The 24,505-nt window shown below is 34.7% G+C and overlaps 1 protein-coding gene across 2 annotated transcripts in view; it reads right to left on the bottom strand.

The window, feature by feature from the left end:
* IQGAP2 (IQ motif containing GTPase activating protein 2) overlaps positions 1 to 24,505 on the bottom strand; it is a 323,406-nt gene that overhangs the window by 7,504 nt on the left and 291,397 nt on the right. The window contains exons 29-34 of one of the 2 annotated variants that reach the window (XM_074282311.1): positions 22,367 to 22,469; positions 21,822 to 21,845; positions 21,172 to 21,310; positions 4,994 to 5,081; positions 2,464 to 2,676; positions 422 to 582 (exon numbers count right to left, since the gene is read on the bottom strand). In XM_074282311.1, coding sequence (XP_074138412.1) covers positions 422 to 582; positions 2,464 to 2,676; positions 4,994 to 5,081; positions 21,172 to 21,310; positions 21,822 to 21,845; positions 22,367 to 22,469 — 728 coding nt within the window. The remainder of the gene's footprint in view (positions 1 to 421; positions 583 to 2,463; positions 2,677 to 4,993; positions 5,082 to 21,171; positions 21,311 to 21,821; positions 21,846 to 22,366; positions 22,470 to 24,505) is intronic. The other variant, XM_074282312.1, reaches the window with a different exon arrangement.

The following is a 24,505-nucleotide window of genomic DNA, read 5'->3' as shown; positions in this document are numbered from 1 at the left end:
AATAAAAATAGAGATATGAACGTGCTATACATGCAATATTATTACACCTAGTAGAGCTGTATATCTTTATAACAAAAATATTAAGTACACATTTCTGATAGTAATCCTCTACTCAATGAATGTAGAATTCCAATATTCTTATAACCTTTCCATGAATTCATACTCAAATTATATACAAGTGAATAGGAATTTATAAAGTTTATATATCAAACTTTTAAAGCTGATACAGAAAATAACATTTCAAAATCCATTTGTGCTTTTTCAACTCACAGTTTAAATAGTGACAGAATGTATGATGATGGTTCACTTTTTAAAATATTCCATTTACTTACAACGGAAACCCAATAGACTCAAAGCACAAGCATCTCTGGTTCTCCTCAAGAATAAAAGAAAGGTTTCAAAAGACATAATTTGAACTTACTTTCTTGTTAAGTTGTCTAAACAAGTCTTTATGTAGGTGTCATAATAGTTAATTTGATCTTCGAAAAATGCTGATTTAGAATTAAGTGCATTCAGGGTCTGTTGGAGTTTCACCAACTCAGCTCTCCGATTTTCACGATAGAGTCTTTGATTCCGAATATCCTGAAGATAAATATAAACCCATTATATAGGATTAATGTAGAAATGCCATTTTGAAATTTGCTTCAAAATACTGATAATGTGGGATTGAAATAATTTCATAACTAATTTCTCTTACTTAAAAAGTGTGTGTGTGTGTGTGTGTGTGTGTGTATGTGTGAGAAATTTGCAAGTTTCTAAGAAAAGTCATATAATGACAATTTCTCACCTGCAAAAAAAATTATAAAGTCTTTTCATCTTATATAAGAATAGGAAGTTGTTCCTTAAAAGACACTTTCTAAAATTAATTTTTAACCAGTGGTAAGAATTATAGAATAATCTCACAATTGTTTACGTCCAAAATTAATTTTTTAACTTGACTACTGCAAGGAAGGATTCTTTGGCAGGAGATATGTAATTTTCCCATACTCTTGAATATTCATTACATTTTGGATAGATGCATTTGAACTGCTGAGTGGGGTCCACTGATGATCATTTTATTCATTTGAGGAAATAAGGACAATTTCATATTTTGATCTGACAAAGTTCATTTCTCCTGAGATTTCACAGGAAGAAAATCCATGGTATCTCAATGCTGATTACAGGATTTAGATTAGGACTTTCAAAACAAGTCCTGGAATGCAAAAAAAGCTACTGTCTCAAACCTGAAATGCTATTGTGATTTTTAGAAATCTTCATTTCTTGCAATCTAATGGGCAAGATTAAACCAATCTCCATCCCTTGCAATAGAATGGGCAAGATTTGGATGTATTCTGTTTTAGAAAGAGGTCTATCCTTCCCTATTTCCCCTTGATACAGTGATATCAAACTTTTCCAGGCCAACTGTTGACTTAGAAGACTACATATTAACATCCTCTATGTTGCATAATATTTTTATTTAGTTAAGCATTTCCCAATTAGTTTAGAGGGGTTCAGGAATGTTATGGTGACTTACAGCTGGGCTGAAAGTTTGATATCAATGTGTCTAGACCAATTTTTAAGTCTTCCCAAAAAACCTTCTAACACTTAAAGCTGAAGGTACTTTTTCAACCTGAGATTCCTTCATAACAGGATCCAAGTAGGGGAAAAGCCTAATACTAATAGTCTTAAGAAAAAAATTGACTGCCCCCACCCTCCTAAAAAAAAAACTCCTTATCATTTCTCCACAGTAATGAAGACCACAAGTCATCTCTGAAGTTAATAGGAAGCAAATTTATAGCTAGAAACCTCTATAGATTTTCAAAGCAAGATAAAGCTAAGCATTAATTTTTTCTTTATGTGAAAAAATGTGAATATATTTCTGCTTTCTCAACTAACTCATTTTACCTTCTTGGATGCAGGTAAATTTATAAAGGGGGGAATGAAAGGATAAACAGTCTTTCCTATACAATGAACACTTTCTCTTATCTCTGACATGCAGACCATATAGTCATTTCCTATATTGTTTTGTTCTTTAGTCCTACACAGTTGAAGACTTTTTGTCACCAAGATTCACAAGAGAATTTGCAATTCAACTGCAAAGAATTAGACAAAGAAATATTTGCAGTTTATGTAACATTAGCATTTTGATGTCAAATTTAAGAGTACATTAAATGTCATGATAACTTTAAAACTTTATAAAGCACTATTCCAAAACTCACGAGTGCTTTTTAATGAGGGTGGCTGTTAGCTTTTCAATAAATTTGTACAATATTTCTTTTTTTCCTAATTTTGGGGAGTGCATCTGCCCATGTCAGATGTTATCAATATCTATATCAAAATGCTACCAATTTTAAACTCCTCTGGAAATCATGTGTCTTATACATCTTGGTATCCTACATAGTGAATTAGTCCAACAACTTGTATATTGTAGGCGCTCAACCAATTTTTGTTGAATAAATAGAAAAGAATATCATTGCCAAAAACCTTAGCAATCTCATTGATAACTTCTTGGTATTTATTTTCTGATGATACAAGTCCACTCTGTTCTAGTATCCGAAGATTCCTCTGAATTTTCCTCTTCTTTTGTTCTAAGGGTAATTGGCCATCCTCAAGCATGGACTGGTTGTTTTTCATTTCTTCAGGGGTCTTGGATTCCAAAATTGCCCTATTCTCCATCTCTAAGGAATGTGCATGTTCCTGGAAGCATAAAGAAAAACTTTAGGGCTTTTTTTTTTTAACCTTCCTTTCTGTCTTGTCTCTATCCCAAAAATGTAAATATGAGACAGGGGAAAGAGAAAGACAGACAGACAGACACACAGAGAGAGACACAGATAGAGAAAAAGAGAGAGAGAAAGAGAGCACAAAAGAGACAAAGACACAGAAAAAGATAGCCAGAAAGAGAAAAAGAGATAGAGGAAGGGTGATATAGAGAGTCAGAGGGAGTTAAGGAAAGAAGGGATAAAGGAGAAAGAAGGAAGAGTAAGGGAGGGAGAAAAGAAAGGATTGAAAAGTGAGCAATAGGTTTTTAAATTAATAAGTTCTATGAAAGAAAAAGCCAAAAAGTGCTCCTTTGGACAGAACCCCACCCACCACCCCAACCCAAACCTAGGAAAATAAATGTATTCATTTGAAACAGGCATTTACAAAGTAATAATTGTATACCTTTAAATATCTATACATTGCATATAAGATATAGATGCTTATCAAGAAAGCCCCTTTTTACAAAGATCAGTCATAAAAAATTTTAAATGGCTACCTCTACTACCAAAGCTAAAACTATTTTTAGCAATGAGTATGTTCTTACTCTCAAACTTCCTTTCCAGAAAAGACAAGTTGAAACTGAAGTAAAATTCGAAAAGTAGTGTAATTTATAGAAAATGTGCTAGATTTAGAATAGGAAGAAATGGACTCAGATCTTAGCTTTGTACCCAAGTATTTATTTGCATGCTTCTATTACCTTTTTGGCTCTCAGTTTCTTTATGTATAAATATATAAAATGAAGAGATTGGAAAAAATGTCTATGATTCCTCTGAATTTTGAATCTATGGATATTGAGTAAAATATGATTATGGCAAGCCTAGAAAGAGAGTGCAAAATAAAGGCTGAAACCCAGCACATGTTGGCATTCTGTCAGGATGATTATGAGTGGTAGGCCAGTCATGAGTGATCTGAGTGGAAGAAGAGATTTCTATATACTCAACTCTGATAATATCCTGGACAAAAACTGAGAAATCCAGAGTCTGAGATTTCTAAAAATAAAAAACAATCCAAAAAAACCCCCCAAAAGGATGATGACAAACATTTCCTGTTATTTGCATGAGCAAAGTCTTTTATAAAGCTAAGATAGCTGTTCTGCTTCCTCAACGAATTACACCCTTCAATGAATTGTGGATGTTACTGATGAGCTATATTTTTAATTAACTGATTGTGGATCATTATTAAGTATACAGTTGATTAGACATCATGTATAGGAAAAACCATTTGCTAGTTTACCAGCAAACATTTAGGTTGAAGTAAATAACAATTACAAAAATGTACAATAAAAGAAAAAAATCTCATAGTAAAACAATGCAGCTTTCTGCCCACAATATATTTTGTTTATATGATTTAAGGAATAGAAATTAACTCAGAGTTTTGGTTCCCTTACAACAAAAATCTTTGCAAAAATATTACTTTGGTGAGAAGGAAAGAATTAGTGAGGGCTCACCATTTAATTTTAGTAATTATTGCATTATTCTTTATAGCTAAAACAATTTATGGACATTTTAAACTATAACTTAGATGAAAGTACAAATTTTATCAAAAGTATTTCAAGCTGATGTTAAAAAAATTCCATAAAAAATGGCACTGTATTTCCATTTAAAATAAGTAATATACTCTGGACTCAATGGGCTTGGAAAAACACTCTAAAGTCAACAGAAGAGATTTTGACTTTATAGAATGATTCTTCAGTCATTAAAAATGCAACAGAAAGAAAAATTTGCTTCATCTGGGAGTCTGCCAACAGAAAATATTAACCAGGGTGTAATCAAATCCACAGCTCAATAGCTAATGCTCAAAATGATGATTCTAAGGCATTTCAAGTATATTTAGCATAATTCTAATGCTTTGTTTCCATGATTGTGTTAAAATTATTCGAAAAGTGCTAGTTGCTTGCTTTATGGTATGTATGGCAGCCCTCAGTTGATTCAGAACTGAAAAGAACCTTATTGTTAAGTTGACCAAAGTATAACTTTATGGATTTAACTCCCTCAGTTTGTAAAATGAGGATAATCATGATACCCAGCTCTGAAGGTTGCTGCAAATCTCAAATGAGATTTGCAAATGTAAAGTGCTTTGCAAACTTTAAAACAACTAAATGCTAGTTGCTATTATTATGGATATTGTTATTATCATAGTCACCACCACTATACTAGATAAGAGCACAAGTGCAATCTCCAAAAAACCTTCCAAGCATTACTGTAACTTCCCAGGATTTTTTTGAGTACTATCCACACATCCAAAAACAAAGTACCTGTTCTGGAGTTGCTGGAGTCTGTAGGATTTCTGCCAGTGAGGTACCTTTTTGTGTTCGGATTACATCAAGGACCAGCTTTTTGGTTCTTTGTAAAATGAGAGATGAAATAAAAGTTAGACTCAGAGAAAAAAAATACAAATTCAGTGCTGTTTTAAGGCTCTTTAAAATTTGAGAATGCTGACCAGTCCAAGGCCATTTTTAAAAAAATGACCTGAGTAATTGTTTGGGCTTAAATGGTATATTATAAGAGATAGTATCTTTGCTTTTTCTTCTTTTTTTATTTTGATTCCTTTTTCTGTGGATGGGCATAAGAAATAAGTTTATTTACTGTACAGAAATATGAGGAACACTGAGTTTTTTAAAATGATATTTAAAAAGCTATCTCCTAAAAGGAGATAGGATCAACTATAGGCATAAAACACATACCTAGACACACACACATATGATTGAGTATGTATGTGTCTGTTTATCCACAGGGTATACCATCCTTCAGTTGACAGGATTCAGAATTGGAAAAAAAAAACCTTAATGGACAGATGACCAAAGTGTCAGGTGATCCTGAGTAAATATATACACATTTATGTATGTGTATGTTTACACATACAAGCACATGCATTTGTATATTTTTCTTTTGTTTTATTTTATTAAAGCTTTTTATTTACAAAACATTTGCATGGGTTATTTTTCAACATTGACCCTTGCAAAGCCTTCTGCTCCAAATTATCTCCTTCTTCCCCTCACCACCTCCCCTAGATGGCAGGTAGTTCATGTATTTGTATATTTTTGCATTGTATCCACATTGCATGTCCATTTATATATATGTATATATAACTATATATATATATATATAGTTATATATATATAGTTTTATATATAGTTATATATATATATAGTTATATAGTTATATAATGTAGATATGTTACTCAGTTGTTTCAGTTGTGTGACTCTGTAATCCCATCTGGGATTTTCTTTGCAAAGCTACTAAAGTGGTTTGCCTTTTCTTTCTCCAGCTCATTTAACTCAGTTTTTTCATCTGTAAAACAGAATTAAGTGACTTGGCAAGGATCATACAGCTCATAAGTGTCTGAGGCCAGTTTTGAACTCAGGAAGATGAGTCTTCTTGACTCCAGACCCAGCACTTTAACCGTACCACCTAATGCTGTGTGTGTGTGTTTGTATTTCTAGGCTCTTTGTAATGGGAAAAATTACAGATTTAGGATTCAGACTTGTAGGCCAATGCAGGCTGAGCAGGTATTGGAATTGTTCGTAGCATGGAAGCTTCAGTGAGAGATATAGGTGGTATCAGGGGTAAGACCAGACAAAAAACCCATGTGCCTTCAAGCTAAGCAAGACCTTGGGAGTTTGTAACCAAGTCAAATCAATAATCATTCATTTAATATCCATTATGTGCCAATATTTTTTCAGCTTTTAAGAAAAGAAAATTAGAGGCAATGTATTGATGTATGACTGGCTTCCTAACTCTAGTCAGTATTCAAATTAAAGTTACCAAAGATTTGCTAAGGGGTCTAGAGAAATTGTTTCAAAAACTTTTGTTCACACAACCCTACTAGTAAAAAAAATTTTTTTAGCATTCATTTAGTATATGTTATATATATATGTATATACAAATAAAATTTTATATATAGCATAAGTTAATTTATAAATTATATTATGTACTGCTATATAAATATAGCGTTCAATATAAAAAGCACCGAGAAATTTAAAAAGGATGACATAAAAATAGTACTTAAACATATTTTTAATCTTATAAATGGTACAAAAACTTTTTTCTTACTAAAATTAATATTTTTGTTAAGAACAATACAATAAAATATACCCAGTTAATTTTTTTTAAATCCCAAGGTATGCCCTGAATTGGGCATACTTATAACTAATAATTGTCAGTCATTAATTATTAGTGGATTTGATGAATTAACAATTAATTTGATCAATCTGTCCAGGCAGAGAAATTTCTTAAAAACATTTTTTTTTTTTTTTAAATTCATGCTTAGCAAGGATAAGTACACTGGTTTGGGAGAGGGGCAGACAGAAATTTCCCAATGACACCTACCTATCTGTTGAGGTGGGTTTCTGTATCACAGATAGATAACTATAGTTCTAGGTCAATCTAGAGTACAAAAGTGGGAAAATAGGGGATAGTGGGTAAGGATCAAGTAGGGAAAATTAGGCTATAGTGGTAGAAAGTAGGTGTGGTTATCCTACAGATGAACCTTATTATGATTAGCTATTGCAAGGAATGGAGATTATGGCCTGTCTTCCTACCCTATGGTTAATCACACCATATCCCTTTTGTTGTTGTGCCCCGGCCTTCTCTTGAGATCACTATAGATCAACTTTTCAAAGGGTTGTGCTAAGTAAACAGAGAGAGCTATCAGCGGGCAGCACAACTGATACTTTATAGTTTGTTACTTCATATTTTTCTCCAAAATCTGTGATTTTACTAATGTAGAGAACTTTCAGTGTAATCTTTTGTTATTGTTGTTGAGGCAATTGGAGTTAAGTGACTTGCCCAGCATCACACAGCTAGGAAATGTTAAGTGTCTGAAACCGGATTTGAATCTGGTCCTTCTGACTTCAGGGCTGCTGCTCTATCTACTGCTACAAACAATTCCATCTAGCTGCCCCCGACAAAATCTTAATGTGGAATGTGGAAAAAAAGGGACATTAATGCACTGTGAAATAATCCAACTTTTCTGAAGAACAGTTTGAAACTATGCCTGAAGGGTTATAAGACTGTATATACTCTTTGACTCACTGTTAGGTCTATATTCCAAAGAGATCAAAAAAAAGGGAAAAGGACCTACATGGATAAAAATATTTATAACAGTTCTTTTTGTGGTGACGAAGAATTTGAAATTAAGTGGATGCCAACAACTGCACAATGGATGAACAATTTGTGATATATGATTATGATGAATATTATTGTATAAGAAATGATGAGCAGGATGTTTCCAGAAAAACCTAGGAAGACTTATATTTACTGATGCAAAGTGAAGTCAGCAGAACCTGGAGAACACTGTACACAATAACAGGATTACTATAATGAAGATCCACTGTGAAAGACTAAGCTATTTAGATCAAGATAACTCCAAAGGACCCATGATGAGAAATGTTCTGTATCTCCAGAGAGAGAACTGATGAATTCAGAAAAGTATACTTTTTTCATTTTATTTTTTCTTCCTTTCCCCTATCCCAACATGGCTGACCTAGAAATAGGTTTTTCATGACTTCACGTGTTGTATAACTGATATCATATTACTTGCTCTTCATTGTAAAAGGAAGGGAAAGGACAGAAGAGAAAGAAAGGATTCGGGATTCAAAATTTCAAGCAATAAATGTTAACAACCACCCCTTTCAATATAAGCAAGAGAAAAAAAGAAAAATAAATTGGTCAAGAAAGAGCCAGGAGACTTCCTCTAGCAGTCCTTCCCAGGATCCGGTGAAATTATCTGGTAGGCCTGCCAGATGCATTCTGCATATTATCAGCAGGCAATCCCTACTTACTCAGGGATTAGATGCAGTGGTCAAAGAAATGAAGAACTGTTACATAAAGGACAAGAAAGTACTGATTATGATCAGTACATTCCATGTACAAGGCTCACTTTAAACTAAATGGGAACATAATTATTGAAAATAGACTCTCTGACTATGAAAAAAATTTCCTAAATATAAGTTTCCTTTTGATTCCTTAATGGATTTAATCTTATGTCTATGCTTTCATAGTTTCTCCCTGTTGTTTTAATTCTTCAAATGTATTCATAGTCACACATGCAATTTTATCATTATATGATGAATTTCTTTACAAATGATAGCAGGAGTGCCCAATATGTATAAAAACTAAATAAATAAATAAATAAATAAAAATTAGATTTTATATTTAATTTTTAAATTATTTAAATTTTAAAATAGAATGTCCATTTATCATAAAGGTTTATCATACTTAGAAGAACATAGGTAATTACATATATCAGAGACTCAACATATAAGGAAATCAACTATTTTTATTTCTGAGAACTGTGAGAAATCATATGAGATCAAATTAGATTTTTTTAAATCAAATTGTCAGTTCCAATTGATCTATAATGAACAGAACCAGCTACACCCAGAGAAAGAACACTGGGAAATGAGTATGGACCACAATATAGCATTTCCACTCTTTCTGTTAATGTTTGCTTGCATTTTTGTTTTTTTTTCTTCTCAGGTTATTTTTAATCTTTTTTATAAATCCAATTTCTCCTGTGCAACAAGACAATTGTATAAATATGTATACATATATTGTATTTAACATGTACTTTAACATATTTAACATGTATTGTAATAATTGCCATCTAGGGGAGGGAGTGGTGGGAAGGAGGGGAAAAGTTGGAACAGAAGATTTTACAAGGGTCAATATTGAAAAATTACCCATGCATATGTTTTGTATATAAAAAGCTATAATAAAAAATAAAATTAAAAAAAATCAGATTGTAAATCAAGTCTTAGTACCAAGAAAGATGAAAATTTTAGTGCTTTTTTTCCCCCCAGAAAAGAATAACTTCATCTGATTCCAAGATCCTGAAATACAGAAGAGACTGGGAAAATGTCTGGGAATGTTTAATATATAATCCACTAAAAGACAAATGTAGCTAGCAATCTAATTACAACCATGTGGGAGACTGCCGGTATATCTCTGGAAGCTGCTTTTTGGACAGCCATTTAGGATGCTTCTTCCCTATCCAGTTTGTACCTTAAAGTTAAGGAATAGTTTCAGATTATGATTTTTTTTCCAGTTAAAAGAAAAAAAGAAAGGCAGTTCCAATGTAACAAACATTTCTTAAACTTCTATAGTCAGATTACTCAAATCCATAATATCATCATTGTAGGCAAATGGTATAGAGATCTTAAGGATGATGGTAGTCATGGCCAGAAAAAGACCTGACATTAATAGTTTTTTTAAAGAGATTTGAGGATTTGAATTCAGATCTAGGCTCCAAGTCTAGCAAATTATCCATTTTACCACTGTTTTTATAACCCATCTATATCTTTTTATCCTGCACCATTCTGGTCTATTTTATTCCCCTAATAAATCCTCTATGGTGGCTCACCCATTGTGCTAAAGGCCTCTTCCAGAGACTTTAACATTGCTTTGGATGTCAAAGGAACATATAGGTTGTCCCTTGGCTATTTCTCTACCCCTAATCCTGCTATAAGACTGAACCATTTCCTTTTTTAATCACATACCTTCCCAATGACCCACTTTATATTGTTTGTTCCACTCATAACACCTTCATTACTTTTAAAAATTTTTTAAATTTCAGTTTGTATCCAACTCTTTGTGACATCCCCTTTTAAAAATATTATTTTTCCCAGTTGCATGTAAAACAATTTTTTTTATGTTATGTACATTACATTATTTTTTTAATACCTATTTCCATATGAATCATGTTGGGGGAGAAAAATCAGAATAAAAGGGAAAAACCATAAGAAAAAAACAGAAGGAAAAAAGGTGAAAATTGTATGTATTAATCTACATTCAGTCTCTGGTTGGCTCTCTGGATATTGATGGCATTTTGCATCCAAAGTTTATTGGGATTAACTTGGATCACTAAACTGCTGAGAAGAACCAAATCTTTTGTAGTTGATCATTGCACAATCCTGCTGTTGCTGCTTGCTTCAGTCAAAATCAGTTTATATAAATTTTTCCAGGCTTTTCTGAAATCAGCCTGTTCATTATTTTTTAATAGAACAATATTACATTAGATTTATATAGACATTTCCCAATTGATGGGCATCTAATGATTTTCCAAATCTTTGTCACCACAAAAAGAGCTACTACGCATATTTTGTACATATGGGTCCTTTTCCCTCTTTTATGGTTTCCTTGGGATACAGACCCAGTAATGGCACTGCTGAGTCAAAGAATATGTACAGTTTTATAGCTCTTTGGGCATAGTTCCAAATTGGTCTCCAGAATTTACCATCATTTCTCAATACATTCCTTCTTCTCTTTTATAACTAACCAATAGCTAACTGAGAATAATTGTATAATCAATGGTCCACATGCACCACATTTGTTGTTGCTGCTCAGCTGCTTGTAATACCATTTGAGATTTTCTTGGCAATGATGCTAGAATGGTTAGCCACTTCCTTCTCCAGCTTATTTTACAGATGAAAAAACTGAGGCAATTAGAGTTAAGTGATGGGCCCTTTAAATGGGCGGACACAGTGCATCGGGAGATTGAGGCCCAGAAGTATTAGGACTGCCCTTGGGCGGGATCCTGGCCATATTGAGATAGTTTCGTAATGGGTGACTCTCTCGCTGATTGGCTGTGTGTGTGACCTCACAGGCCCTATGTAAGCCCACTGCAGGCAGCAACCGCCCTCTTTAACCTCCTGCTGTTCACCCTGGCTCACCAGCCTGGGTGGCCAAGCCAAGATGGGTAGCCGAAAGAGGTAAGGGTTTTGGTAGTGAACACATGGGTCTTCTGACCAGGTGTTCACTAGGGAACCAACAAGTCAGGGCATCAGTTAAGGCATTATGTGAGTAGGTATAATAAAGGCTTTTAAGATTACACGTGGTTGTTCTTGAGTGCGCTACCGGTTACTAAGCTATAGATTCAAGAGATTGTGGCCAGAGACCTTAGAAGGCCTCAGAGGAGGCGAGCCGGGTAGAGCTCACACTGCAAAGGACAGTGGTCAAAGGTACTCTGGTGGGTCTAGGACAGACTAGTAATTGTAACTGCCAGGAGAGCACGTTACAAATGGCGCCCAACGTGGTGGACGCATCAGGAATTATCAGGTTTTGAAAATATTTAATATTCAGAATTAAGATTCTGAAAGATCCGGTAGAAACGCCACTTAAGAGGGAAGACAGAGAAGCAATATGGACCCAGGTAAATCTGGGATCAGGCTCAAGGACACAGCTGAACATAATGCTAATATCAAGAGGTTAAAGAGCCAGATGGAAGATCTTTTAACAAAGATCACCACTGAAGAACAGCAGGAAGCTTGTAATCAAGCTCCACAAAGGCTATCCCCACACCCAGTAAATAGAGCTCGGAGAGGGAGCAACCTAGAGCTAGTGCGTATGTATGACAGTAGAGAGTATAAAATGCCACAGCAAGAGTTGCTGGAATTGCAGGTTAAACTACAGATGGAGATAGAGAAAGAAGAAAAAGCTAGGTTACTACAGAGAGAACAGGAAGAGTTCAAACCAGTGGCAGAAACTAAGGAAGGAAATAAACGAATCACATGGACTTCAGTTGTAGAAATTCTTCTTAGCGTTTTGTTGGTTTACCTTGTGCATTGTTGTTTTAAGGAATTTATTGATTACTCTTTCATTGAGAAGAAGTTTAGTTCTTTTTATGTGCAAAGCTCAGGTTTGATTTTAAATCAGCCTTTGGGGAATTTTCCAATTCTTCTTCCCTCTGCCTCACCTTCTTGGGCCAAGGGAGAAGGGGGAGGAGGAAAAGGAAGGGCGATAATATCATCAGCACTGCCCATTAATCCATTTAAAACTCCTGTGTCTTCATTTCAAAGGACAGGAGAAGGCTTTATGCCCCAAGGCAAAAAGGAATTGTGGGGTATTGAGTATAATCAGAAAAGTTTTGAAAATACAATTCAGTTAATTTCTAAGAAACCTTACAGGGACAAGACCTTGCAGTTAGAGAGAGTGGAGTTTTATACTTGTAAAACTGCTAGGATCGTCTTTGGAGAGTTGGAACTCCTCTTTTCTTACCTCGTGGATTTTCCACTTCCACAGGTGAGCTTGATTTCCCAACCCCCTACGGGTACTTATAAAACAGTGTTTATGTTTAGAATGGGTTGGAAAATTGCTGTTTTAATCACTAGAATAAATAGACAGTGTGTGATCTTTGACCCAGGAGGAAAATATCAGATTTATTGATTCACACTCCTGAAGTACAATTCAGTATCAGAAACTCAAACTTTGATTTTTAGGCAAAAGAATTCAGGGATATAGCCGAGTGTTCTAGTAAAGTCATTACTGCACAGACTATCCCCAAGATCTTCTCTTCTAAACAAGAGAAGGGAATTTTGGGATATGTGATTGCTTACAATTTTTAAATTTTGATTTTACATTTTTAAACATTTTTGATTTTACATTTTAAAGTTATTTTGGTTTTATATTTTTAATCTATTTTGGTTTTACATTTTTAAATTCTTTGCCTTTTACCTTAGCAATGCACTTCGGGCATACACAGAAAGTGCAGCTAAGTGACAGACTGACTTTTGTCTGACTTTTGATCTTTTTGACAACAACTTTGTTTCCACTGTGATGTGGAAAGGCCTGGATGGCATTTGGAAAGGCCCAAGTTGGGCCCCGGGGACATTCCTTCCTAGGTGCAGATCCAGCAGTAGAGTTCATCCCCACCAGAGACATTTGTAACCTGGGGATCCAAGAGAAGGACCAGACAACAGTCCAGAGAGACCAGCCAGATGTCCGCAGCCCTTCAGACGATGGCAGCGATGCCCCTCCTGACCGTGACACCAGAGACAGCAGACACGGTTCCAGTGTTGCAGCTGAGATGGACTGTTTTGGGTGATACGCAATATAAAGACTGTAAATGGACAATGGGCCTGCTTGCTTCTCCCGTGGCCACTTGCCATATGGTGGCCTGGGAAGAGGCTTTGCCCTATGCTTTCTATTGAAGGACTATGCTTTTAAATTAGTGGGTGAAAAACCAACACACCCACCTGCCATTGTTATTGAGACAATGTTACTGGACATGACTTTGCTTATGTGCACCTGTGAATCTAGAATTGTTCTAGAATTGTGAAAAGTGCAATAGAGAATTGTGATAAACTAGAATTGTTCTAGGATTGTGACAAGTGCAATTGAGAATTGTGATAAGCTAGAATTGTTCTAGAATTGTGAAAAGTGCAATTGAGAATTGTGATAAACTAGAATTGTTCTAGGATTGTGACAAGTGCAATTGAGAATTGTGATAAACTAGAATTGCTCTAGGATTGTGAAAAGTGCAATAGAGAATTGTGATAAGCTAGAATTGTTCTAGAATTGTGAAAAGTGCAATTGAGAATTGTGATAAGCTAGAATTGCTCTAGAATTGTGAAAAGTGTAATAGAGAATTGTGAGAAACTAGAATTGCTCTAGGATTGTGACAAGTGCAATTGAGAATTGTGATAAGCTAGAATTGTTCTAGGAGTGTGAAAAGTGCAACAGAAAATTGTAAGAAACTAGAATTGGTCTAGAACTGTGATAAATGTAACTAGAATTGTGACAACCTACCTACTGATATTTGTTAACTAGAATTGTGATGTTTTACCTTGTTGACTTCCCACCTCAGTGTTGACATCCTACCTCATTGGCATCCAACCTCTTTGGCTTATTATCTCGAGTATGACTTTGATGAATGGGTTGAACACTTGGGCCACTGTTGAGCCTGGTTCTCATTGTCATACTTCTGTTTACTGATTTGCTGCTTTGTACCTCCTTGGGCATAACACTCGGTCATCTCATGGATCAAGTGAACTATAGCTGGTGCTAAAAGTTTAGCTTGATGAGATGTGCGGTTCCCGCAAAACAAGAGAAAGGGAATTGTAAGGGCCCTTTAAATGGGCGGACACAGTGCATCGGGAGATTGAGGCCCAGAAGTATTAGGACTGCCCTTGGGCGGGATCCTGGCCATATTGAGATAGTTTCGTAATGGGTGACTCTCTCGCTGATTGGCTGTGTGTGTGACCTCACAGGCCCTATGTAAGCCCACTGCAGGCAGCAACCGCCCTCTTTAACCTCCTGCTGTTCACCCTGGCTCACCAGCCTGGGTGGCCAAGCCAAGATGGGTAGCCGAAAGAGGTAAGGGTTTTGGTAGTGAACACATGGGTCTTCTGACCAGGTGTTCACTAGGGAACCAACAAGTCAGGGCATCAGTTAAGGCATTATGTGAGTAGGTATAATAAAGGCTTTTAAGATTACACGTGGTTGTTCTTGAGTGCGCTACCGGTTACTAAGCTATAGATTCAAGAGATTGTGGCCAGAGACCTTAGAAGGCCTCAGAGGAGGCGAGCCGGGTAGAGCTCACACTGCAAAGGACAGTGGTCAAAGGTACTCTGGTGGGTCTAGGACAGACTAGTAATTGTAACTGCCAGGAGAGCACGTTACAGTTTTATAGCTCTTTGGGCATAGTTCCAAATTGGTCTCCAGAATTTACCATCATTTCTCAATACATTCCTTCTTCTCTTTTATAACTAACCAATAGCTAACTGAGAATAATTGTATAATCAATGGTCCACATGCACCACATTTGTTGTTGCTGCTCAGCTGCTTGTAATACCATTTGAGATTTTCTTGGCAATGATGCTAGAATGGTTAGCCACTTCCTTCTCCAGCTTATTTTACAGATGAAAAAACTGAGGCAATTAGAGTTAAGTGATATGCCCAGGATCACACAGCTAGCAAGACTGAATTTGAAAAATCTAATTAAAAAAAAAAAAATCTTCCTGATTCCAGGCCCAGTCCTCCATCTTCTAAGTTATGTGGCTGCTACCCCATAACCTTTCATTATGCAAAGAGGAGGAAAGTGAACTCTTTCCTTTCTACTTGTCACATGAATTTCCTTACTGGCAACATGTGGCAGTCTATTCATTAACAGAAAATGACTTTCGAGTGACCTACAACTTAAATTTTTTGGAGCAATGATTGCAGGTGCTGTTTGGTAGTTGGTCTATATGGAGACAGTTGATTCAGAAATAATTCCCATATCAGTAGCAACTTGTTTCCTGCATATTCAAATTTAATCAATTTCACTTTTAATGATATTTTTGATGCCCATTTTTTAGGATCTTTTAACTCTCTTAGTATTCAAGATAATAGAGATTTGAAGTTTTTATAAGCTATACACCTTTTTTGGTTTCTTATCTGGAGCTAAATTTTCCATTTGTTGTTGTTGTTGTTGTTGTTGTTGTTGTTGTTGCACTATCCTTGCCTAAATCCATTAGTGTACTGAAGTCTTAAAGTAAATGCTTATTTGATTTGAAGGATCTTATCGGTATCTTTATAGAATTCTTCTATCTTAACTTCTACAAGGAGTGCTGGTATCTAAGATACAATATTTTAACGGTCTTCTTTGGCATATGTTCAATATGATTAGTATAATGAGAGATAGTCAAAAGTTTCCCATGAAATTATATTTTCTTGCATATATAAGGACTAACTCTTGCCAGCCCAAGAGTTAACACTTAAAGGAAAACTTGTAAGCTGTCTTTCCATTTAGGTGCAATTTCTTTTGGTTTCATTTATAGTGAGAACAGCAAGACTTATAACAATTTGGTCCCTATATCAATTTTCCCCCCCTCAATTGACAAGGATGTTATATTTAAAGCACCAGCAATCAGTTTAAGAGGTTTGTTTTGTTTTTTTTTTTAAATTACACTCTTCCACCATCAGTACAGGAGTGAAAAGGGGACACACAGAATCAATTAATATTTTTTGTTTTTGTTTTAGAAGTTACAAGTGTCCAAAGAATTAATTACCAGCTGGCCATCCAGCTGATAATGAGTCAGCTATGTTGGTCCTAGAAAATCAGTCTTTTTGCTAATAAACTTGAATCAGACAAACATATGCCATGTTCTTCACTCTGTGTCCCTTATCCCAGTAAAGATTTGAGGGAAGAACATATAGTAGAATGTTTATAACAGTTCTCTTTGGAGTGGCAGAGAACTGGAAATTGAGGGGATGCCCATCAACTGCAGAATAGATGAACAAATTGGGGTGTAAGAATGTAACAGTGTACTATTATGCTATAAGATATGATGAGCAGGCAGATTTCAGAAAAAACCTGGAAAGATTTACATGAACTCACGCTGAGTGAAGTAAGCCGATCCGGGAGAACGCTGTACCAAATAACAGCAAGATCATGTGATGATCAACTATGATACACTTAGCTCTTCTCAGCAATACAATGCTTCAAGAACAATTCCAATAGACTCAATGAAAATGCTATCCATATTCAGAGAAAGAACTACGAAGTTTGAATGCAGATTAAAACATACTATTTTCACTTTTTTTGTTTTTTCTTTCTTGGGCTTCCCCCCTTTTCTTTTGGTTGTTCTTTCACAATTTGACTATAATGTGAAAATATGTTTAATATGACTGTACATGTATAATCTATAACAGATTGTTAATTGTCTTGGGGAAAGGACAGGAGAAATATGGAAGAAGCAAAAGCTCATACTCAAAATCTTACAGAAATGAAAATTTCTTACAGAATTCTTACAGATTGTTGAAAATTATTTTTACAGGTAATCGGAAAAAATAAAATACAATTAAGTGGGGGGAAAGTATGAAGGGAAGTATATTTTCATATTTCTTCTTTGGGGCTAAGTCTGGCCTGACCTTTTATCAAATGATTTTTGAGTGCTAACTTTTTATATGACACTATAGTAGGTACAAAGATAGTGCCATTCTTGCCCTGATGAGAGCTAATAATATAGATGGGGTGCTTTAGACATGTGTACAAAAAAGAAGGGGACATATGGATTCTATGATAATACAATTAAATGATTTCAGTACTTTTATTTCTCCACCTCTCATTCCTTTGAGATTCATTTCCAATATTCACTCTATTGCAACTGCTCTTGGGAATGCCACAAAAAACCTTCTAATTTCCATGTATAATGTGGCTTTCCCCAGTCCTCATTCTCCTTAATTTCTTGATCTCTCTCCTTTTTTTTTACACATTGCTGACCACACTCCCCTTGCTAGAAAAACTCCTTCACTTGACTCATATACTACTATTTATTTGAGCCATCAAGTATTTTTTTTAAGCACTTTGCAAACAATAGGTTCACAATAAATGTCTGCCATTTTTACTTGACTCTTTTATAGAACTCCATGTTCCAAGAAGGCAGAAAGCAGCAGTGCCTTGTGCATAGTAAGTGTTCAATCAGTATTTGTTGAATGAAGGTCACTATGGGAATGTTTGGATGTAGTTAGAAGCCTAGATATCACAGTTATGGAGATATGAAGATAGGCCCTCAGCCACTGCTTTCGCCTGGCTAGCTTTATATTAATGTGCTCTGCCCAAGCTGAGCACTCCTCCACCCCCTAAAAAAACCCATGGAAATGTGTTAGTTGAGTAGATTGCATAAATCTGTTCTGTGAGTGGGACAAGGGAAAAATGCTTAAGACAGGATGATTTACTGGGAACATTCAGACAACCAAGAATGACTCACAACCACAAACTCCTTTTGTTCTTTTCATTCATCCATATGAGAATTGCTCTCACAAGGTTTGGAGCAGCTGTTTTGCAGGGGGACAGACCTAAACTGCTCAACAGCCTGGATGTTGTATTGCTGGCGGTGGGAAGAGAGGAAGTGATTTGAGATCAGGACAGAGAGGATGATGGAATTTCTGCTAGATTAGAGAAGTATTTTTAAACAAGGTCTTGGGAGAGAACACATTGGGAGGAGGGAGGTAAATAGCTTATGAAGAAGTAAAGACCGTTAGTAGAATGTATTTTAAATAAATCTCAATTTATCTAAGTTTAGTATTAAGTGATTGGGCTGGTCTAGCAATACAGTGATGAGTAATATATTCAATTGTTTAAAGACCAGACTTTAAGAGGGAGTTCAATAATCTCAGACACTTAATAGCCATGTGACCCCGGGGTAAATCAATTAACCCTGTTTGCTTCAGATTTCTCATCTGTAAACGAGCTAGAGAAGAAAATCACAAGTCACTTTAGTATCTTTGCCAAGAGGAATCCACATGGGAACTGGACATGACTGAACAACAATAATTTGAAAATAATTTTCATTATTTGCTACAGGAGTTTTAGTGGCTGCTAAATTATGAAATACACCATTGTCTCTGAAGAATTAAAAATGAGCCCCATAACTTGGAGATGGGATGCAATGTGGTATAATGGACAGACGTGGAGTCAGGGAGAAGTGGACTGGATTCTTATCTCTTATATATTCCTGCTTATGTATACTCTCTTTAAGATAGTAAAATTACAGAGCATGTCCTGGCCCAGGACAATTACCAGTTGAGGGAATTTTCCTGTGCTATTATGTCACAAGTCAGACACATCAGAAAAAAAATATTTGACTCTGGGACAATGAAAGAAAAAGATATCATCAAAGAAACATGACTGAAAAGGAAGATGTGACAAGAGTGAGAGATAATAGTGGGGATATCCTTGTGTTATCAAGAGAAAGAGATGAAGGACATCACTGAGAATGGAGCCCCTTTGTAGGACTTGTGGAAGGAAAGGGACAAGAATTATCCAGGCAGGGCAACATCCACATCAGTAAGATGACTGATCCATTAGAGTAATCTAATGACAATCACACCAAACTCTGACAACTAAGTTGAACAATCTCATAATTAGAAGTATAAAACCATCACAGCCTTAATGTTACAGTGTTAAAATAAATAAATACTGCTCAAGCACAGCAGAGATCTACTAGGGAAGTATTTGTCCTTTCATTAATGTCTTTTTAAAAAGTATTTGCTGATATGCATCTTCTCTCCATTGTACCTTCCCTGGTAACCATGGAAAACAGATCAGCAAAACTGATTGACAGTTCCCATCTGATAGTATGCATGCACACATGTTTATGTATGTATGTATATATGTATATCAGCAACTTAGCTCCTGTAATTTCCTGCCTTCTCTACCAAGAGAAAGAAAATAAGTGTTACCATCTTTTCTCTAAGACCAAGACACAATTAATGGCTTACTTGTCCAGCCATCTAGGTAACACAGTAGATAAAGTCTTAGATATGGAGGCAGGAAAACTCAACTTCAAATCCAAGCTGATGATGACCCTCATAACTTTAACCTCTCTTTACCTGAGTTTCCTCATCTGTAAAATGGGGATAATAATAGTCCCTACTTCTTAGGGTTGAAGTGAAGGTAAAATGAGATAAAATTTATAAAATGTTTTGTAAACCTTAAAGTATTATATGAATACGAGATATTATTCTTTATTATTTTAGTATTGTTTTCATTCATGTTACTGTGACCATTGTGAATATTGTTCTTTTGAGATCATGATTTCTTTGGAAAACAACAGCTCTCATTAAATGAGTTTAGGATCACAGTCTCATGGAGACTCTATAAAGGACGAATTTTGCCTTTAGAATGAACTTAAGCACATATACAGTGGGAGATCTTATGTCCCATACTCACTTTGCTACTCAATTCTGTTACTCAATTAATAGTAGGAATGGGGTCTCATAAACTAGGACTCTGAAATTATGAAATACCAAATAAAAGTTAGGCCTTCCCTCACCACTTAAGATACAAACACCTAAACACCCTGAGACAGGAGTTTTTAATTTTAATTTGTCATCCTACTCTCACATCACTCATGGAGTACTGTAAAAAATGTATCTGAAAGAAGTTTTCTGGGCTCTTTGTGAAGTTTAAACCCATGACATATATCTATCTAGTGAACCAAAATAACTTTGTAAAAAATTAAATGAAGGTGTCTTGTTCATATTAGAAATAATAAGAACAATTTAACTTAAAAATACACATTATTGAATTGACTAGGATGATTCCAATCTGAAGCAGATGAATGGCAAGACATAACTATAATTTATCTGACAACTATATAATTAAAGATTTAGAGATCTAAAGTAGTATTTAATATGTATATAGAAGCACTATTGGATGGGGAACTGTTTCTCAACTTGAATATTTCAAGTTAAATGTATTCCACAAGATTATCTAAATAGAAAAGTACAAACAATTTAAGCTGCATTGGTGTAAAGATGATGATGACATCATATAATCTGACTGTCAACAATATCAATTAACATAGAAGATTAAATTTATGTTCAAACAACTTCCTCACCAATCTTATTTCCAGAGATGGATTTTCTTGTGATCATGAAATGATTCTCATGGGCCAAAGCAATCAATCCTACTCCTTATAGGAAACAGGTAAAGTTATGAGAAATATTAAAGATAAAAAAAAAAAAAAAAAAAAAAACTTTGTTAAATTGTTAGTCTTATAGGATTCTATGTTTGACTAAGCAATGGATGTATGAAGACAATGTATTTTTAAACTCTCAGATTTATGAAATGTTTGTTTTTTCCCTTGAAATTTAGTCATGAGTTTCGTAATTTGAAATTCACTTGTTATAAGAGAAATTATAAATATTGCAAATACAAAATACTTACGTTATCATGAGACCTTTGAGATCTATATCTTCTCCTTTTAAATCATACTTGCTAGTCAGTGAAAGTGAAATTTCAGTCTTCAAGAGCTGATTTAGTGTATTTTCCTTGTTAGGGTCATTGGGATCAACTGCTCCTTCCCCTTTAGGAAAAACAAAGATTTATTTTTTTAGCTCACTTACTTATTACAATAGCATGATTACTGAAATGTATATGAAAAGGGATTTCTCAAAAATATAAAACTCATCCAATTATTAAGAAAATGTTTAAACAAACCATTTTCTCATATGTCTACTTGAAAATGATGTTCAGTTTCCTAGGGAATTTATTTATCTATTTGGATTATTATTTAAAAATAAAACAACAACAACAAAATCATTTTAAAAAAACAAACACTATAATGCCTCTATGAAAATATCTTAAAAACTTTGTTCTTAATGGTTGAAAATTAAAAAAAAACAAAAAAAAAAAACAACAACTTTTTTTTTTTTGGGGGGGGTGTATGTGTATGTGTGTGTGTGTGTGAATTACTAGGTGACAAACAGAAGATGACAATTATAATCTGATAAGACATTCAAGTCAGCCTAGCCAAAGTTAGCACTTTGAAGGAGAAAGACAAAATAACATATACTAGGTCAAAACATCACTCCTACCTTGAGCAACACCTCTCTTCCACCCTGATGAAGGCAGTTCCAAGACGTTAAAAGCATTTGGAAGAGAAAAATTTACAGCTAAGTAGTGCAGTGGATAGAGCACGGGTCCTGAAGTCAGGAGGACCCGAGTTGAAATCTGCCCTCAAACACTAAACATTTCCTGTGTGACCCCAGGCACTTAACCCCAATTGCTTCAGCAAAAAAAAAAAAAAAAAAAAATACAAAAAATACAAAAAAACTTACAACCCAGCATCAAATATTTCAATATCATAAACTGATATGATTTTATCAGTGGAAATATTAAGGAAAAGATATTAGTATCTACTTTGCTATTGAGCCTTAAGAATCTTGGGACCTTTCCCTCTGATTTTTAGTTGAAACTTTGCATATGCTTTCTCTCTGCATTGGGATGGGAAGTCCTTGAGAGTAGGGACTATCTTGATTTTCTATTTGTATATCCAATGCTTAACCCATTTTACTTCATAATATTTCATTGGTTCATTCATACACTTCTTCATGATTAGTTAAAAAAAAAAAAATCTTACCAAGAAAAGATTCCACATCAGGGACTTCTCCTAAACCTTCTAGTAACTCATTCAGTTGGTCATCTTTTTCAGGAGCAATTGCATCTTGGTGTTCTAATAATAGCTTAATATTAAAAAAAAAAAAAAAAAAAAGACATAAAAACAAAAGTCACATGACTATTTCTTAATCTATCACCCAATTTTTAGTTCTTTTGTTTTTCTTTGGACGTTTTGTTAAATGTATCTGAGAACTTGAATGTGAAATTGGCATTCAAGAAATGGCAGTGGAAAGAAAGAGACTCTTTTTCCTCTTTATCTTAGCTCATGCTAAGATGGGTGCAGCAATTATAGTAGCAGGGCATAGGAAGGCATGATGTTGCTATCAGACCTTATTTAAGTACTTCACTTCAAAGTTTCCTGAACTAGCCTTGCTACCAATCTTGCAGAACAGATGATTCCTCCTCTTTTTTTTTTTTTTTTTTTTTTAACTTTATGGATTTAGGTAACATGTAAATGAATTAAGTGTTTCTCCATCAAGAAGAGGGACTAAAAAAATCAGTAAAAACATGGTACTTAAGAAAAGGAAATAATAATGCCAATTCTCCTGATACTTTGCATATAAGAGGTACATAACATGGTGAGAACTGAATGATATACTGCTGAGTTACCAAGCAACTTGTAGACTGGCAAGGGACCCAAGACCAATTTTTGCTGGCAATGCAGCTTTAGTTTCTGCTATGATTTAAGAATTTATTAAACTGAATACTTCTATAACAGTTGCCTGTTGCATTTTAAGAGGAACTATTTGCCTTTAGGATACATGTAAACATTTGTCATGAGAATTTTATGTTCTATCCCTGCTGTGCTGAAGAGTCAGTGGCTGGTACAATACCTGGCATATAGTAGATGCTTAATAATGCTTGCTAATTGATTGATTCTATCCCCTAAAGTGGATAATCGCTAGATAGACTGATGGATAGATAGATAGGATAATAAAACCATTTCTTAGATTACAGAATTTTTATCCCATAAGGATAGACTCTATAGGGATATTAGAATATTAAAGTAATAGTTAAAACTATAGAATTAATATCCTATACTTTGACAAACAGGATAGAAAGTGTTTGAAAAGTCTTTTGGGGAGGATCTATTTTGTTTTTTAATTTAAAAAATATTATACATGTATATTCATTTTTTATACATTTCCATGAATTATGTTGGGAGAGAAAAATAAGAACAAAAGGAAAAACCACGAGAAAGGAAAAAAAAAAAAGGAAAAAAAAAGTGAAAATAGTACGCTTCAGTTTACATTTAGTCTCCACAGTTCTCTCTCTGGATGTGAATAACATTTTCCATCCCAAGTTTGTTGGAATTGCTTTGGATCACTGAACTGCAGAGAAGAGCTAAGTCTACTACACTTGATTATCACACAATGTTTCTGTTGCTGTGGACCATGTTTTCCTGATTCTGCTTGCTTCATTCAGTGTCAGTTCATCCATGCTTTTCTGAAATCAGCCTGCTCATCATTTCTTATAGAACAACAATATTCCATTACTTTCACATACCATAACTTATTCCGCCATTCCCCAACTGATGGGCATCCCCTCATTTTCCAATTGTTCAGAGGCAGAGGATTCTATTTTAAAGACTAACTTCTCAAAGGGCAGGTGGTAACGAACTGAGGCAATGAATCACAATATAAGTATGTATATTTGTAGGCTTTCTTATCTAAAAAAGACCATTTGTAGAACTCTTTCCAAATCATTCTTCCTTTTACATTTCTGCTTTCAGTTTACCACATGATGGAATCTGAGACAATCCTTAGGTATGCTTCACATGACTTGGCTTATTAAGAAGTAATATGAATAATATGACACAGAGAGAAACAATTTACAGATTCTTTTCAGTTTATCTATCTATTGACACATATATATACCTATACCCACCCATACATTTTAAATCCTTCTTAAATTAAGAATTAAAAATTGACTGGACTTGGATTTTTTTTTTTCCCCCTAAAATAGCACCTTGTTCCATTCTGGAAGGAAGGAATTACTTGTCTTTAGAATGCATTTAAACACATATGCAGTGAAGATTTTATGCTCTATTCCTACTCTGCTGAAAAGTTAATGCCTGGAACAATCCTTAATAATATATTTA

The sequence above is a fragment of the Sminthopsis crassicaudata genome, chromosome 1, assembly GCF_048593235.1.
Source record: "Sminthopsis crassicaudata isolate SCR6 chromosome 1, ASM4859323v1, whole genome shotgun sequence".
Taxonomy (NCBI): domain Eukaryota; kingdom Metazoa; phylum Chordata; class Mammalia; order Dasyuromorphia; family Dasyuridae; genus Sminthopsis; species Sminthopsis crassicaudata.
Note: the sequence above shows the minus strand (reverse complement) of the source record. Positions and strands in the feature narration are given on the sequence as shown.